We start from the raw sequence: 16,675 nt of genomic DNA, 5'->3' as shown, positions 1-16,675 counted from the left end.
TACCAGAAAATAAACACCTACTTTATTGATACATCAGCAAGAGAAAGGGTTTCCAATTTCTTAGAAGAAAAATAACATGAACCAGCAGCCCCTGGAAAGTGTTATAAGATTAAATGTCCATGTTTATTGTTGGGAGAGCTTCCCCTCCCCCAATGCAGGTGTTTCATCAAGGACAACAACCATCAGAGCGGCTGCAAGAACAAGTTCCTCACCGTGGGTGGCTGCACAGTCAGCTCCTCAAACAGAAGACTGAAATGATATTATTACTGTTTTAGGAGGTCTTGGTGTAGAGAGAACTTAGCAATGTGGCAAGCAGAGCCCTGCTCCCTGAAGTGAAGACAAACCATGAACGAAGGTATCCAATTTCCTGATACAGGCTGCCAGAGTGCTCTGTGAAGAATCCTTTTCCATTCCTACCACGTGTCTGGGTGAGAGGAGAGGAAAGGGCGGAAAGGTGCCAGTGTACTGGCAAGCAATTCAGGTGATGCTCTGCACTCCGCTCCCTTTCTGCTGGCAGTAGTAGGCGTCTTTTCTGGCAGCTGCAGCAGCTTGATGGGGGAAGGAAGAGGCCACCCACCAATCACCTCTTCTTGAAACCATATTTTTTGCGTTCATAGAAGAGATCTGTCTTAGAGCTCCCCAAATTGACAATCTTTGGGCAACCATCTCTCTGGAAAACAGAAGAATAGAGAAGTTGTTAAAAAGTCTTGGAGCCTGGAGCCAGCCCAGTGGCACAATGGTTAAGTTTGCACATTCTGCTTCTTGGCGGTCCGGAGTTCACTGGTTCGGATCCCAGGTGCGGACATGGCACCGCCTGGCAAAAGCCATGCTGTGGTAGGAGTCCCATATATAAAGTAGAGGAAGATGGCCATGGATGTTAGCTCAGGGCCAGTCTTCCTCAGCAAAAAGAGGATTGGCAGCAGATGTTAGCTCAGGGCTAATCTTCCTCAAAAAAAAAAAAAAGTCTTGGAGCCTGAACTAAGAGGGATTTGAGATAAAAATAACCTTTGGATTAACGGTTTAGCCATTCATCTCACCAGTGCAGTTAGCCCATTCAATCAATCATTAAGAATTTACCTGGGGGCTGGCCCTGTGGCCGAGTGGTTAAATTCTTACACTTTGCTTCAGCAGCCCAGGGTTTTACCGGTTCGGATCCTGGGCGTGGACATGGCACCATTGGTCAGGCCATGCTGAGGTGTTGTGTCCCACATGGCACAACCAGAAGGACCCACAAGTAGAATATACAACTATGTACTGGGGGTGCTTTGGGGAGAAGAAGGAAACAAAAAGATTGGCAACAGTTGTTAGCTCAGGTGCCATTCTTTAAAAAAACTAAATAAAAAAAAGAATTTATTAAGTACCTAGAATGTGCCCAGGGCCTGTCTACCTTCTATTCAGTGGCCTGCACGTAGAATAGTGGATGCTCAGCCCACTTTTGTTGCTAATATGATATGGTTGAGGTAGAATCTAAAATTCTTAAGACGTCCAAAGGGTTTTCTTCAAGTGACAGGCAAAAAACGGTAATAATCATCTACAGATAAAGCTCTCTAGCTCTCCTCTGCTATCTCAAGAAAAGAGAGAATACAACCAACGAAAAACAACTGAAGACTTTAGGAAATAGTACCTTACATTTTAAATACCTAGGAGAATACTGGGTTTGATGTGTCCTTATTAATTCACTTAATTTTTTTTTTTAGATTTATTTTTAATTTTTCCTTCTCCCCAAAGCCCCCCAGTACATGGTTGTATATTTTAGTTGTGGGTCCTTCTAGTTGTGGCATGTGGGATGCCACCTCACCATGGCTTGATGAGCAGTGCCAGGTCTGCGTCCAGGATCTGAACCAGCGAAACCCTGGGCCGCCAAAGCAGAGCACGTGAACCTAACCACTCGTCCACGGGGCCGGCCCCCTCATTCACTTAATCTGACACATGGTCTTGGGGGAAGAGTGCTCCTGTGCTGGGGATGGCTGTTGCTGGTCCATACTCTGACTTGTAATGACATGCTCCCCTGGCCATTTTGTGAGCTTGAGTGGTTTCAATGAAGCCCCTGGGAAGCTGTGTTCTACAGAAATGATGACTCCATCAGTTGATCTGGGATGACAGGAGGAAAACTGGGGGGGTTGTCCTAGAAAAAACCCTTCACAAGTCTGATGATTTTATTTAACATCCATGCCAAAGGATGTTGCTTCCTGTGACACTGGGCTATAGAATGAATTGATCAAGTCCTTAGACATCTCATTTCTAATTCAACTGATTTCTCTTTTTGGGGACTGCCATCAACACTGTACAAACATCTCTGAAGCCACACAAAACCAACACTGACATTTCATTATCTTCTAGAATACATGTATCACGTACTACATTGAGAACTAGCATCTGTGGAGTTTGGTGTGCTGAGGGAGCCAAGCTGTGGGCACAGCCCCACCAACGGCTCACTAGGGGAACTCAAGTAAGCCATGTAATCTGTACTGAAAGTCCCGGGAAATGAAGGAACAGCTGCCTCATCTGGCCCAGGGCAGCCTGATATCAGACACAACAGTGCTCCAAGCCCTTTAGAGATGCTAGGAAATTCTGTGGTATGATGACAGCCTGTTTAGGCTACTTGTGTTTTACTGACTTGTGCAGTGGGCAAGTCACTTCTCTTTGGACTTGTGTTCCCCAAATGTAAAGTAATGGGACTAGATCAGGTCAATGTTTATAAACTGTGAAGCCCTAGAGAGTTCTAAGAGGTGCCAGGTGATGGTAGGACCCAACCCCAAAGCTGTGCAGCTCTGTTCTCATTCATGGCTTAGGTTAGGACGGGAGGCTCTGGTTAGCTTTTGTTGAATACTCCTGTGTATGGAGAGCACGAAAAGGAAGATGGGGGTCAGCCTCAGTGGCCTAAAGTTCAGCATGCTCTGCTTCTGCAGCCTGGGTGTGGTTCCGAGGTGCGAACCTATACCGCTCTGTTAGCAGCTATGCTGTGCTGGTGGCTCACATACTAAAAAACAGAGGATTGGCATGGATCAGATGTTAGCTCAGGGCTTCAATCTTCCTCAGCCATAATAAAAAAAAAAAAAAAAAGGAAGATGGAAGGCCTGTTAAGAAACTTTGGAGGATGGTACAGGAGAATATTTGTGAGTTGAGCTAGAAGATATTTTAAAAATACGTGTAAATGTCTGCCTGACGGCAGTAGCTCTTTCAACTACACACCTGAATACTAAAAATCTCATCCTTTCTCAATCCTCCCCTGAGGACTGACAGAGTTCCCTATTCATAGCACAGGGAACTTTTATTTTAGGCAGCTGTGGCGTAAACTGAGTAAATACGTTTTATGACCACTTAATTTCTAAAATTTTACAAAAAAGTAGACACTAGACTGCCAAATTCTTGTTTCCATTATACTGAACAAGAAACATCACCAGGAGATGTGTAAGCTGGGCTTCTATAGCAACCACCAAGGAGAACTCAATGCCCTTGGGTTTCCTTCCTGAGGAGGGCTGTGTGTCAGGTCCATTTCTACGGCAGGAGAGCCAACTACAAAAATTACCCTGAACCAGTGATGAAAACCAAGGACTTTCAAGTAATACTTTAAAACCAACACTAATCACGTAACAAAATATAACATACCAAAGGGAAATCTGTATAAAACTGAAAGGCAGGAAAAGGCAATTTATTATTTTTTTTGCAAGGAAAGATCTGCACCGAGCTAACGTCTGTTGCCAATCTTCCTCTCTCTTTTTTTTTCCCCTCCCCAAAGCCCCAGTGAATGGTTATATATCCTACTTACAAGTCCTTCTATGTGAGCTGCCGCCACAGCACAGCAACTGACAGACAGGTACTGTGGTCCCACGACCAGGAAACAAACCCCAGCCACCGAAATGGTGAGCGCTGAACTTTAACCACTAGGCCTTGAGGGCTGGCTCAATTTTAAATTTTGAGATCAGAAAAACACTCTTATTGAAAATAGGTCCACATCTCTATTTCTTACAAACAGTAGCAAAGAATTATGAATAGGTGCCAGTGGCAAGACCTGCTTTACTAAAAGAAACTAAAAGGTGAAATGTTCATTCTTCTGGCAACTGTTTAATGAACACCTATGATGTAAAAGACAGACTGCACACTGGTTTGGGGCCTTAACAATCGTAACACGTTTTCTATCTGAAACTTTTATTTTCAAAGACTTTCAAGCCCCAATAAATGTTTCCATGAGTTAACAGGGATTGTTACTTCCTTTTTCGTAGAGATTTCCCTAAAGCCACTGGAAGCATGCTGGTAGCAAAGCCAAAACTTGGCCATGGGCTTTCTGCCTCCCAGTCTGGTGTTTTTTCTAACAGGGCTTCCCAGAGGCAAAAAGAGAAACTTTCCCCTGGCTGGAGAAGTGGTAGAGAATGGGAAATCTGTGAATTAACTTTGAAAAGTATAAAATATCTTTTGCATCTGTCTAACTGCTCTGCTCTTCACTTAAATGGGGAGAAGAGAAGGGGAGAAACAGCAAGAGAGGGGCACGTCCTTAACTACCCTGATTTGAGTGAAACCACGTGTCCTCAAAGGAGATGAAAACATCTTTGATATTACAGCGGTTTGTGACCTAAAGCTCATGCTTACCCAACAAAATCTTATTCTTTAGTATTTAATTCCTCGCCAGAAAGAAAATTTAGTTTAAATTTTAACTTTTCTCTTATTAGGGGGGCAATAATGAAAAAAAAGATGTTAGGAATCAATGAGTTAGAAAGATCTGAGTTCTAGCCCCAGACTTGCTATTTCTTAGCCATGTAACCTTGGGCCAAGTTGCTTAACATCTCTAAGCCTTAGTTTCTTCATCTACATCATGTAGAACTTTTAGAAAAGAATATTCAGCACGGTACCTGGTACACAGCCAGAACTCCATAAATACTAGCTGCTGTTTTCCCTGTTTTCTGGTTGGGAGAGTTGAGGAAAATGGGAAGTAAAGGAATCAGGGGCTAAGGGGATCCACATGAGGCCGCGCTACAAGAAACTACACATTAGTCCTCTAGCAGCAACGCCCACAGATATTATCCCTGACTCCTGAGTATTCTTGAGGCTCTGAGACACTATAGAGAACACTTAGCTTAGTTTACTGGTCTAATTCCCTTATAAATTATGAAAGATGCAGGAAGAAGAGAAGAGTGACGGGGCTGCTTTGGTTGTAGGAAGATTTCTGCATAGGAAAAAGTCTCAGGCGCTTAATCTACAGGATGATCTGTAAGGCTGAGAGGCTGGATCATGTCACTGGACTGCTTTGTGTTCCTTGGAAACTATTGCTGAGTAAATGTGACCTAGATGCCATCTCAAATATCCTCAGAACATTCCTATATAATGTGAAGTCGGGGAAGTGACGTCTAGAATAATTCTCAGGGACAGAATGAGGCACAAGCATCCAAAGGTATCAGGTCACACACCACATGCAGACGAGTCAAACAGCAATTAACATTTATTAAGCACTCTCTGGTTGCAAGCTTATTCCAGATAAGAACTCTAACTACAAATCTGCAGAAGTCCAAGAAAATGTTGTCCTTAATGGACTCTTTAGTTAAAGAACTGCTCAGACTTTCTCTTCACTGCTGCGGTCTTACCATGGTTTCACTGCTTACAGACTATAAATAATTACCACACACCTACTACGTACCAGACCCTCTAGAGGGGGAACTCCTATGCATGACTTATAGGGCAGCACCAAAAATGTGGACCATGCTGGCAATACATGCCAGGCCCTGAACCAAGAACTGGGGGAAAGGAGAGACAAATACAGGTCCTTTCTCTGAAGGAGTGTAACCTAGCTGGTGGATCAGATCAAGCAGGATATGACTTGAAAATCAGAGGGAAATGCAAATCAGAGTTTAGGACAGGAGAATGTTCAAATCACCAACTGGAATTATGTTTTTAGTATCTATGACCCTTCTCATCTCCCTAGATAAAAGATGACAATGGTGTAAGAAACAGTCTTATCCGGCCAAATGCATAGACTGCGGAGGTGGCTGGGTTATTTCTCCTCAACATAGGCACATCCGACCAAAAGGACTTACAAACGGACAAGATGGTGTAATGGGGACACCATTAGGTTTAGTCAGACAACCTGGGCTTGCCACTTATCAGCAGGGTGGGGGACCATAAAATGGGGAAGATGATAATCTCTATTTAACAAAGTTCTTGTGAAGAATAAGGGGGGTAACATCTATACATTACCTACTGTTTGCTCATGAGAATATTAAGAATTATATCTTTGCCTTACCCTAGATTAAGTAACTGGCTATCCTCTATGAGCCAACTGGTACTATATCACACTTCCTTCTGTTGTGTCATAAGAAGAAAACAAGCTAATCTATGGGTTTTTTTCCCTCCAAGAAGCCTGCTGCTTCTAATCTAAAGGAAAACGGTAAAACTTGCCTTTGGCATAAATCTACAAGCCCTCTATCCTGGCATTTGGTTCAAGGAATTGAATAACTAGCCACTGCCACCACACAATGTCAAGGGGCAAAAATATCATGAGACAGAATCAATTCTGCAATATCAAACCAAAGGCATTCTTTAGCCGCTTAAAGCTGAAATCAACCTGAATTGTCCCAAATTCAAATGTCACCACATCCACCCAGACAGTCCTTAATGACAGCAAAGAGAATCACTGAGTGGCTATTACATATCATGCACTATGCTGGGACTTAGAAAATGCAGGATGTTGTTTCTGAATAAAAATAATCAGAGAGACATCAAAGGAATAGAGAGAGGGCTCTCCAAATTGCTGGTGTTGACAAAGACTTGCTTCTCCTGCATTTCTGCCCCTGATGCAAAATAACTGCCTTTTATCGGACTACACCCAGTTTGGCTCACAGAACTTGCAAAAATTATAACCTGACTAGCTGAAGACAGTAATCTCTACCTACCATAGGAGGTTGCCATGGATAGCAATGTGTTACTAAATAAAAGGAGGAAAGATCAGATGGAAAGGTTAGTAATACACTCACATCCTTCTCCTGGATGGTGCACTCCTTACAGTAATAGGCATCAGAGACGCCGGGGCCTCCACAGATCACGCAGCGCCCCTGGTAAGAGCCGTAGTTACACTCATCACATATGCGCACCAGGGTGCAGGGACGCACATAGGAGTCACAGATCACACACTTGCCATCACCTGTGAGGAAAATAGAATGGAGTTATGCCCACTTGCAAGTACCTCCTCGAGTCCTCTGCCTTCCTCCTGCTATGGGGAAATACACCAATCTCCTTCTGACAGTGACTTTAGGGCCCTCTACTTTGGCATCACAAAACCTAGCTTACCTGGTGTACATCTCAATCCCCACAACACATAGAAAAAGTTAATCGACTAATATGCAAGGAGACTAGAACAGCACCTGGTGGATAAGTCTGTATAATTAGCAGCAAAACACTGTGTGCTGGGGATGGGGTCATGCTACTTCCTGTTCAAAGCTAGAGATTTTCTCAAAACCTAAACATAATATCTAAAACGTGCAAGTTGGGGTGGGGAGGTGGAGGGGGCTTTGGCTGCAGCCTGGCATTCGGTGTCCACATACTTCCAGGCACATCTACTCAAACCCTTCTTTGTGGCACCACTGGAAATGCCCGTTTGCTGGCTCCACAGAAACTGAGTGGGAGAGGTGGGGTGTCTGGCAGGGCGTGTTCCACTCACATTTTTCACACAGTCTTCCGATGGCTGCAAGATCAAAGGCAGTAAAGAGTATAATTAGAATTAAGGTTTAGACGAAGACGAGAAAAACATCCTTGAGTATGGGGTGGGGACAGGAACAGGGACAGCAGTGAACCCTGAGGGATCTTATCCATCTTATCCTCATAAACTTCGATCCGAACTAAACCCACACCCTCTTGAGGCCCCTCCCACGTCTTGGGCAATCTGAGTTTCTCCCGGCTCCACCCTGGCCACTCGCCTCCTTCCAGCACGCGCGCCCCCGCCTCTTTTCATCCGAGGCCACAAAACCGCGCGCTCCTACACTACCGACGTGAGGCGGGAAACGTGGGGCCTCCGAAGCAAGACCCTAAAGAAGACAAGAACCCCCGGGCCCCCCCGTTCCTAGTACCATCCCCACCCAGACAGCCAGGGGCAGGAAGCCGTCTCACCAACACCAGCCTGCTTGCGGCAAAAGATCAAGTCCGGGTGATGTTTAGCCATAGCTCGCACTCAAGTCGGCCACCGGAAGCTTGGTGAACTTCCGTCCGACCTTTAACCCCTATTATTCCTGCCTCCTGGTCGCTGTGATTGGTCCTCCAGGCTTCCATCACCGTTTACAATCTTTGCGCCAAGCCTCGCTCGCTCTCGCGCGATTAAAACCCTGAGGCTTCAAAGACGAGTTTCCGTCGTAGTTGGGGGGCCAGGTCCTGGCAGGTGCGTGAAAGTCATAAGGAAAAATACCTTTCTCAGGTTTGGATGGGAGAGACACATCGCAAAGTGCAAAGATGAAATTTGCACGTCTCTGAGACATCACTGCGCCCTGTATTTACTTTTACGCCCTACTTTTTCCTCTCCGGTGTTCGAGAGCCCCGCCCACTGCGCTCGCAGGGCGCTGGTCCCTCTGCGGAGGCCCCGCCTTCGCCGCGGCGCGTTTCTCCTCTGGCCACGCCCCCCCGCCCGAAGGCTTTAAATGCGACTTTTGGCACGTCATTTTCATGCGACCTCATCTTTGTCAGTGCACAAAATGGCGCCTTACAGCCTACTGGTGACCCGGCTGCAGGTGAGCGAGTTTAGGGCCTTCGGGTTTCACGGGGGCGGGGTGCCTCCTACTGTGCCTGCGGCTGTGGGCGAGGCAGGGCAAGGCGGGCCCAACCTCTGGCCGACTTTCCGTGTACCTGTCCCAACCGCGGGCCCAGCGCCGGTGCCCGCTCTTCCGGCGCCCGAGGTCAAGGCGTCCCCGCCTCAGTCAGCTCTCACAGCCCAGACCCCGCTCGACGGGAAGCGTGGGTCCGAGCAGCGGCGGCCTGGTGAAGAGTGGAGGCAGCTCTTTCTCCTTTTTGAAGACCGCACTCTCCTCTCCCGTAGGGTTCCTTTCTGTTCCTCAAGGTGAGGACAAGGTGACTGGGGGGCGCGGTCATCGTTGAGCCCGCTGATCCCGGAGCCTGAAGGCCTTGCTTCTCATCTCTCAGCAGCAGAGACTTGCTTAGCCAGGTGCATCTACGGTTCGCAGGCCTGGAGAATGCAGAAGAAACTAGCACTCTGTTACATCTTATGAGGATTCTGCAGAACATACAGTATAGCCAAGAATGCAGGGGGATCTTCTGGGCCCAGACGTAGTAAATAGTAATGATAACAGTCTCTCACCTTTGCACAAGATTGCAAGACCGTTTTTAATTCCTCCTCATATCATTCGATTCACTTACTCATCTGGTGAGGTGATTATTCTCATTTGATAGGAGATGAAACTCCTAGAAAGTAGATGAAAGTTCGTGTTTTGTGACTGTCACTGAAGTGCTGTGACCTGAGTGTGCCCTATTTACCCCTCTGTTCTCCTTGTTCTTGTCAGCCTGTCCTCACAGAAGTTTCTGAGCTGGAGTGTGATCCTTGAGCTGACGTTTGTATTTGTGAGAGCACCAGTATGGAGTATTTTGAGCTCACAATTAGTTGCTTTTCACTTACTAGATGGGAGGGTAAAGAGACTCAACAGTTAGTTTGACCTTGACTCCTGTTATGACTGCCAGATGGTTTTTTCACTCCTAACTTGACAACTCTAGGAAGGTGTTATACTCAAAGGTTCAATATCAAGCCTGTATTTTGTTAATAAAAATAAAGCAAGCCTTTATAGACATTCTCTGACAAGCTTTTACATTTAACTTTGTGAATCTACTTTGAATCAAGTGCGATAACTTTGACTATAGAATTTAAAAAGTAGTTATGTGCTATACTCTTGGGAAGCATTGTGTTACTAGAAGTTATTTTTTTAAATCACATTGCTTAAATTTAAACCGTATGGTTTAAAGTGAAATCATCATTTATCTTGAAATACTTCTGATCTCTCAATTCTGGGCAAAGATGAGGGATTTGCTTTAATTATCTCTCCCAGTCTTTTGATTCTATAGGTTAGCAATGTGGGAATAGTTGTTTTTTCCCTAATCCTTCTGTCCTAAGATGTTGCAAAGTCAGGCAAGATTATTTGTTAAGATAAATGATTACAGATTTATTAAGTTTGGAAGAGAGGATTTATATCACAGTATTTTTGAACTGAAAAATGATCTTGGAAAGCATGAGTGTTAGACTGATAGAGAAGGGGATCTGGGCCATGGTTCATATTCTGCCCTGGCCCTGTGACTTTGAGCAAGTTATTTCTGAATCCCAGTTTGCTCATCTGTCAATTGGTGATGGATCTTCATTGACAAACGTTTATTGCGTACTTGGTAATCAGCTTCTACCCAGATTGTTGTGATGATTGATATAAAGTGATGAGAAAGTAGAATTTTTTTTTTATGATCATCATGTGGTCCAGCCCCCTCTTTTACAGATGGACAGTCCAAGACCTTGAGAGCCTTGGTGAATTCCAGTAGCAGAGTCAGGATTAGAATCCAAGTCTCCTTGTTTGTTCATTTAGCTAAGGTGAATGAACAGCATTCTACCACACTGCCTCCCAATAGCCAGCTGTCTTAAGTAATGGCCAGCTAATACTGTCCTCTGAGAACCTTGTAAATTTACCTCTTTTTGTGTTTGACTACGTTTGGGAAGTGATGGTACTGCCTTGGTTGTCATATCTGCAGAACCCTGTCCATGCATTCAGTTTATTCCTACCGCATTCACCATGAATTTACTGAGCGCCCACTGCTTGCTCTGGATACAATGATAAGCAAAGCAGACAATTCTTGTTCTCATGGAGCTTCCACTATATTCTAATGTATTCTACTGCAGAAGGCCTTAAAGATCTTTATCAGCCAAAATATTTTTCTTGTGACCTTGGCTGGACCAAAGGTAAAAGTAGATAATACAATGATGGCAATTACTACTATCACTAAGAGTAGCTCATATTTACCTTATTGTGTGCTAGTAATCTCACATGACCCTGTGAAATAAGGCAGACCTCTTAGCCCTGTCTTATGGATGAAGAAACAGGATTAGAAAGGAAACACACTGTAATGGTTAAGGGCATGGATTTTGACATCATGCTATCTGAATTTGAGTGTTGACTCTAATACTTGCCAGCTGTTACTTCACCTCTCTGTGCCTTTTATCCTTATCTGTAAGTTATGGATAGTAATAGAACACTGACTTATCTAGTAATCATTTTATTTATTTTGTTTTATTTTATTTTTTTTTTTTGAGGAAGATTAGCTCTGAGCTAACATCTGCTGCCAATCCGCCTCTTTTTGCTGAGGAAGGCTGACCCTGAGCTAACATACGTGCCCGTCTTCCTCTACTTTCTGTGTGGGACGCCTGCCACAGCATGGCTTGCCAAGCGGTGCCACGTCTGCACCTGGGATCCGAACCGGCGAACCCCGGGCTGCCGAAGTGGAATGTGCGCGCTTAACCGCTGTGCCACTGGGCTGGCCCTAGTAATCATTTTATAGTTGCAAAGTATCTATAACCCTGCCTATACCTAGTAAGCTGTATAATTGTTTATTAAATAAAATAAAATAAACTTGGTTAGGGCCTTAGTCCTCATTGTTAGCAGATATGATTTGACTCTGCACCTTTTGGTTCCAAAGCCTGAGGTCCTAGCACTGCTCTATACTGCTTCCCTTTGGCATCAAGACTCAGCCTGTCCACCAGGGTAGCGTTAATGCGCCATATCCTGAGAACAGTGTTCTTTAAGTTGAAAGTGTTCTATTTGACAGTACCTGCTACCAGGTAGTGAGATTAGAAACGGTGAAGACAGTGGAGGTGAAAGTTTTGAAAAGCCATGCTTACTCTCTGGTTTTCATTGTTTATTTTTGTATAGATGACTGTGGATGGTAAATAAGAGGGGCTGGGCACTTGCAGATACAGTTTTTAGGTCTTTGGTTTTGCCTTGAGGTACTGGGGTGGTGAGTTCTCACCTTGTGACCTTGGGGAAGTCATGTAACCTCTTGCGTGTAAATCTGAGATGGCACTTAACTACAGAGAAGTCCGATGTATTTGGCTGAAGTTCAGTTCTCTATAAAATGCCGTGTAAGAAAATATTCCTTTGGCTGGGAAACAGGTCATTCTGGTTGCATGTTCACTGTGGTACCTTCTCAGGTGTCCTGTCATCACCTGTTGGTTTGAATTGAGGGAATGAATCAATGATTGAATGGATAAGTAAACAAACTTCCAATCTCAGATTTGGGCAGAGGGAGAAGAAGCACCATCTTGAGGACTAGGGGGAGCACACAATTGCCTTTTGAGCCAACTGTTCCCAAAATGTTTATTGAAATCTTACTATATATGCCTAGCACTGTTCTAGGAACTGGGAGTGCAATAGTGGACAAGAAGAGTGGAGCTCATATTGTAGTTCTGGGGAGACAGAAAATAAACAAGAAGACAAATAGGAAAGTTGTAGCTACTGAGTGCTACAAGGAAGGTCAAATAGAACAGTGTGGTAGAGAGAGTAGGTGTGGGGATGTGGCATGGCTTTAACTGGGGTGGTTGAGGAAGGCCTCTCAGAAGGGGTGACATTTGAGCTGATACTTCACTGATAAGAAGGCAGCCCTTCAGCATGTTGGGAGAAGAGACTTCACGTAGAAGGAGCAGCATGTGCAAAGCACTTGAGACAGGTATGCGCTTAGTGTGTTGAGAATAAGAATTAAGGCCAGTGTGACTGAGGTGTTGAGAAGAAGGTCTGAGCAAGAGGTGGGAGCCAGGGTCATGGAGGCTCTGCTAGGGAAATTGGGTTTTACTCCAAACGTGATGAAAGTCCCCTGGAAGGTTTTAAGCTAGGAAGCAACAGGATCTGATTTATGGTTGAGAAAAATCATTTGGGTTGCTGCATGGGATGACGGACCACAGAGGAACAAAAGAGGAGGCAGGGAGAACAGTGGGGGCTCTTGAAATCATCCAGGGAGTGCTGATGGTGTCTGGGTCTGGGGTTCTGGTAGTGGACATAATTTGGAGGCAGATGGATTGGGTGTGAGTGTGAGGGATAGGGAATAATTAAGGATGACTCCTAGCTTTGGGGCCTGAGCAACTGAGCGATGGGTGAACTTGAATTCAGTAGTCATGTATTTGCATAGTACTTGTAAAACTTAGATGAGGGCCAAAGCTCATTTTAAAATTCTAGATCCTTTGATCAACTCTCAACAAGTTACCTCTATTTCACGGGTGAAGAAGCTGGATGGGGTCAAGTGTCTTGCCCAGGAGCCCTCATTTGAGTATGAGTATCATGTCTGAAGTGAGCCTCTTCTATCTCTGGCCTTACTCGAGTGGCTGTCTTCATTGGCTTCCCCTTTCTTTGACACACCTGGTTTTCCAGCATTGGTTTGGAAGGCAGTGGTGGGCTCTGGGCCTCTCAGCATAAAGTGGGGAGGGGACTGCCGGAGGCTGCTCGCAGTCTTTAAAAAGCAACATAGAGCCAGCCCTGATGGCCTAGTGGTTAAAGTTTATCACACTCTGCTTCAGTGGCCCAGGTTTGGTTCCTGGGTGTGGAACCACGCGACTAATCCGTCAGTAGCCATGGTGTGGCAGCGGCTCACATAGAAGAACTGGAACTTACAACTATACACAACTGTGTACTGGGGCTTGGGGGTGGGGAGGAAAAAAAAGAGGAGGAATATTGACAACAGATGTTAGTTTAGGGTGGATCTTCCCCTGCAGGAAAAAAAAAAAGCACATCAGAAACCTTAGGGAGACTTCCTCTCACAGACTTATCACATGACTTCAAGCAGAGTATCAACCCTCTGTGGCCCTCAGGTTACACATCTGCAAAATGGGACAATTAATAGCTACCCTTCCATTAAGGGAGGTCCTGAAGGCCTAGTAATATTTGAAAATTTAAACTCTAATGAACTATCAAAGTTTGTGAATAGTTTCTGATGTTATTTTAGGAATAGGCCCTTTCTAACATTGAGAATAGGGGCAGACTTTTTCCTCAGATTGTTCCAGAATGAACCCGTAGAAGCTCTTGTTTATTTTGGGAGCCTTAAAAGGCACGGAGAATGGTTTTCTTGGGTTCATTCTACACAGCTTGGGCCAAAGGAAAGGGCACCAGCTTTGCAGGCAGGTCTGGAATTCCACCTTTGCTGTGTGACCTTGGGCAAAATAGTTAACATCCCAGAACCTCAGTTTCCTCATCTGTAAAATGGGCACAGTACCTTCTGCCTCAGAGGATAGTTGTGAGTATTAAATGGGACTGTGTATATAAAGTATTTGGAGCCGATCTGGCGCAGGGTGTAGGCACTTGGTGAATGTCAGTCTCTGTTTCCAGCCCTGGAAATGCTTGCAGCCTTCATCACCCCAGCATTTATCCTCAGCTCATATGTTTAAAAAAGACTGGCTCTGGGGAAATTGCTTGTTCCTCCCCTGATCGCCGTGGATTTCGGGTAGGTAGTAGTTGTTCAGGAAAGCCTTTTGGCTGCTGCTCTGAGAGTTTGGAGAAGAGGTAGAAATGAATCTGCTGGCTTCTTGTTTTTTATTCTCCGAGTCAAAGGGCAACGTTTGGAAAATGAACTCTAGAATTAGGTTTGCAGTATTTTTGTCATTAGATGTAAAAGTCTGAGCCCTTGGGGGAATTTAGGCCCAGGAGGAGTATTTCTGCTTTCACCCTGCAGACATGGAGAGAGTTTCTGATTGGGAGCTTTAAATCTGTGGCTAGTTCTGGGGGGCGACCAAAGAGGTCTCAGGAGTTCCTTTCACCCCCCACACTTCAGTGCTTGTTGGCTGGGCTCCTTCACCTTCTGCTGGACATTTGTGTTGCTGTTGCTGTTTTATTGTTCGCTGAGAGAGTACAGAGCTGGGTTAAGACAAGGGCCTTGCCTGTGAAAGAGCTTATGTGCTCTTTATGAGGAAGAAGTCACTTAATTGTAACATCCTGTACTGAAGCGAGGAAGGGAAGGGGTGTGCTGGGTGGGGCTAAGTCCAGACTGGCCCATCCTGGAGCTTGGTTGGTGTGGTGGCACGGTTAGTCTGCCCCACACCATCGTCAGCATTAGAGAGATGACACTGAGCAGTCAGGCCTGCTGTGCCAGTCACTGAACTAGGTCTTGTTTCACAAATGCTGCCTCATTTGTCCTTCACAACAACCCTCAGAAGTAGTTATCATTAGCCTCTTTTCATGATGATGAAACTGAGACCTAGAGAGGTTAAATCATTTGTCTGAGGTCACAGCTAGCTCGCAGCAGAGCCAGAGTTTGAATGCAGATTTGTTTGACTGCACAACCCAGGCTGCTCACCACTCAGCCAAACTGTTTCCCCAGAGTCCTCCCCTGGGGTCGAGGGTGGAAGCTAGATCTCTGCAGAGTAGGCTAGATAGAGGGGACACTTCGGTTGGCTCCCTGCGCTGTGTAGATGTATGTCTCTTTGGGGCCTTGATTGCCTCCTGCCCCAAATACCAGCAGAGCTTGAGAGGGAGAGGCTTGAGGTGTGGGTCTCACAGAGGCAGCTTTATTCCTTGACTGAGCTGTGTGCGAGCGTCACAGGCTGCCTATTGAGCTTGCAGAGGACGCCCTTCCTAAGTGTGTTGGTGCAGAGGTGCTGCCCAGGGGCCAGAGTAGGGCTGCAGATTTGTATGCAGTTCACAGTGTGCCTGGAGTCTCTGTTGCTGATGCCAGCAGCAAAGAAGAATTAGGCAGATGAGTGAATCCAGCAACCGATTCCTTAAAGGAACCCCCTACTGCCTTGGAGCCCATTTAGAGGCTATGACTTGGAAAGATGCAGCTCCCTGCCCGCTTTCCAAACCTCTGAAGAAGACTGCATCACTTTTGTGTCTGCCAGTTCCATAGCAACCAAGCTAGCTGATTGCCTCCTGGTAGGAGGGAATTGTTTAGCTTTGGGTCTTAGGAGAGGTGCCAGGCATTGCCTACAAGCGGTGGGAAGAAATGGTTAGAAGCAGTGGAGGTGTGGGAAGATGCTTCTTCTTCGGAGGGTGGTGTTGACTGACGTGCATTCTTGTATTGTCCACCTAGACAGAGCCCACCTGAGGCTTCCCTGCCAGGAAGGGCTAGGCAGCTAGTTGCTAAGAGCTGTGAGCCTGAATGCTGCTGAGGGTCATGGTCAGAGGAACCAGAGCTCTTACCCGACCTGAGACCTTGAAGACATCCTGCTGGTGAAGTGGGCTGCCTCATATGGTAGTGCATTCCCCACCACTGGACAGGGCCCATGTAGGTTGGATGACTCCATGTTAGGCCTTGAAGGACAGAAAGAGTGGATAGATGAGACCTTTTCAGTCCTTTTTCAGTTCTGAGATGTCCTGCCCCGCCCGGTGTGTGGGACCTGCTTGGAGCTCCTGGTCTTTCTTTGGCAACTGGGAAGGGTGTAGAGGGCATAGAGAAAAGTAGCAGCCTGTGGTCCTTTCTGCAATACACAGGCAGGCAGTGTGTTAGTAGTAGCGTCTCATTCTCCTGGGAGAACTGAATAACAGAAGCTTGTATTTATTGAATGCCTGTCAGGAACCCAGCTACCGAGCTCTGTGCTTTTCATATATTTTTTTCCTTAAAGAATGCAGTATATTCATAAAAGCTCTCTTTCCTTCTCTCCATTCTGGTCCCCAGAGGCAACCACTGGTAGGAATTTTGTATTTATCATTCCAGACTTTCTTCTCTATATTTACAAACAGTACAT

The 16,675-nt window shown here is 45.6% G+C and overlaps 2 protein-coding genes across 3 annotated transcripts in view; one reads left to right on the top strand and one right to left on the bottom strand.

Annotated features, from left to right (window-relative positions):
- On the bottom strand, positions 1-8,466 carry PHF5A (PHD finger protein 5A). Its single transcript, XM_014864389.3, has 4 exons — positions 8,092-8,466; positions 7,646-7,669; positions 6,963-7,129; positions 1-670 (listed from the first exon to the last, which is right to left on the bottom strand). Exons 1-4 carry the CDS (start codon positions 8,141-8,143, stop codon positions 581-583), a joined length of 333 nt encoding a protein of 110 aa, XP_014719875.1. The 5' UTR covers positions 8,144-8,466; the 3' UTR covers positions 1-580.
- Positions 8,467-8,554: 88 nt separating this feature from the next.
- The window catches only part of ACO2 (aconitase 2), a 52,007-nt gene continuing 43,886 nt past the window's right edge, over positions 8,555-16,675 (top strand). Inside the window, exons 1-2 of one of the 2 annotated variants that reach the window (XM_070506813.1) lie at positions 8,625-8,702; positions 9,008-9,357. In XM_070506813.1, the coding sequence (XP_070362914.1) occupies positions 9,229-9,357 (129 nt within the window). In that variant the 5' untranslated portion in view covers positions 8,625-8,702; positions 9,008-9,228. Of the gene's footprint in view, positions 8,703-9,007; positions 9,358-16,675 lie in introns of both variants that reach the window. The other variant, XM_014864386.3, reaches the window with a different exon arrangement.

The sequence above is a fragment of the Equus asinus genome, chromosome 4, assembly GCF_041296235.1.
Source record: "Equus asinus isolate D_3611 breed Donkey chromosome 4, EquAss-T2T_v2, whole genome shotgun sequence".
NCBI classification, from domain to species: Eukaryota; Metazoa; Chordata; class Mammalia; order Perissodactyla; family Equidae; genus Equus; species Equus asinus.
Note: the sequence above shows the minus strand (reverse complement) of the source record. Positions and strands in the feature narration are given on the sequence as shown.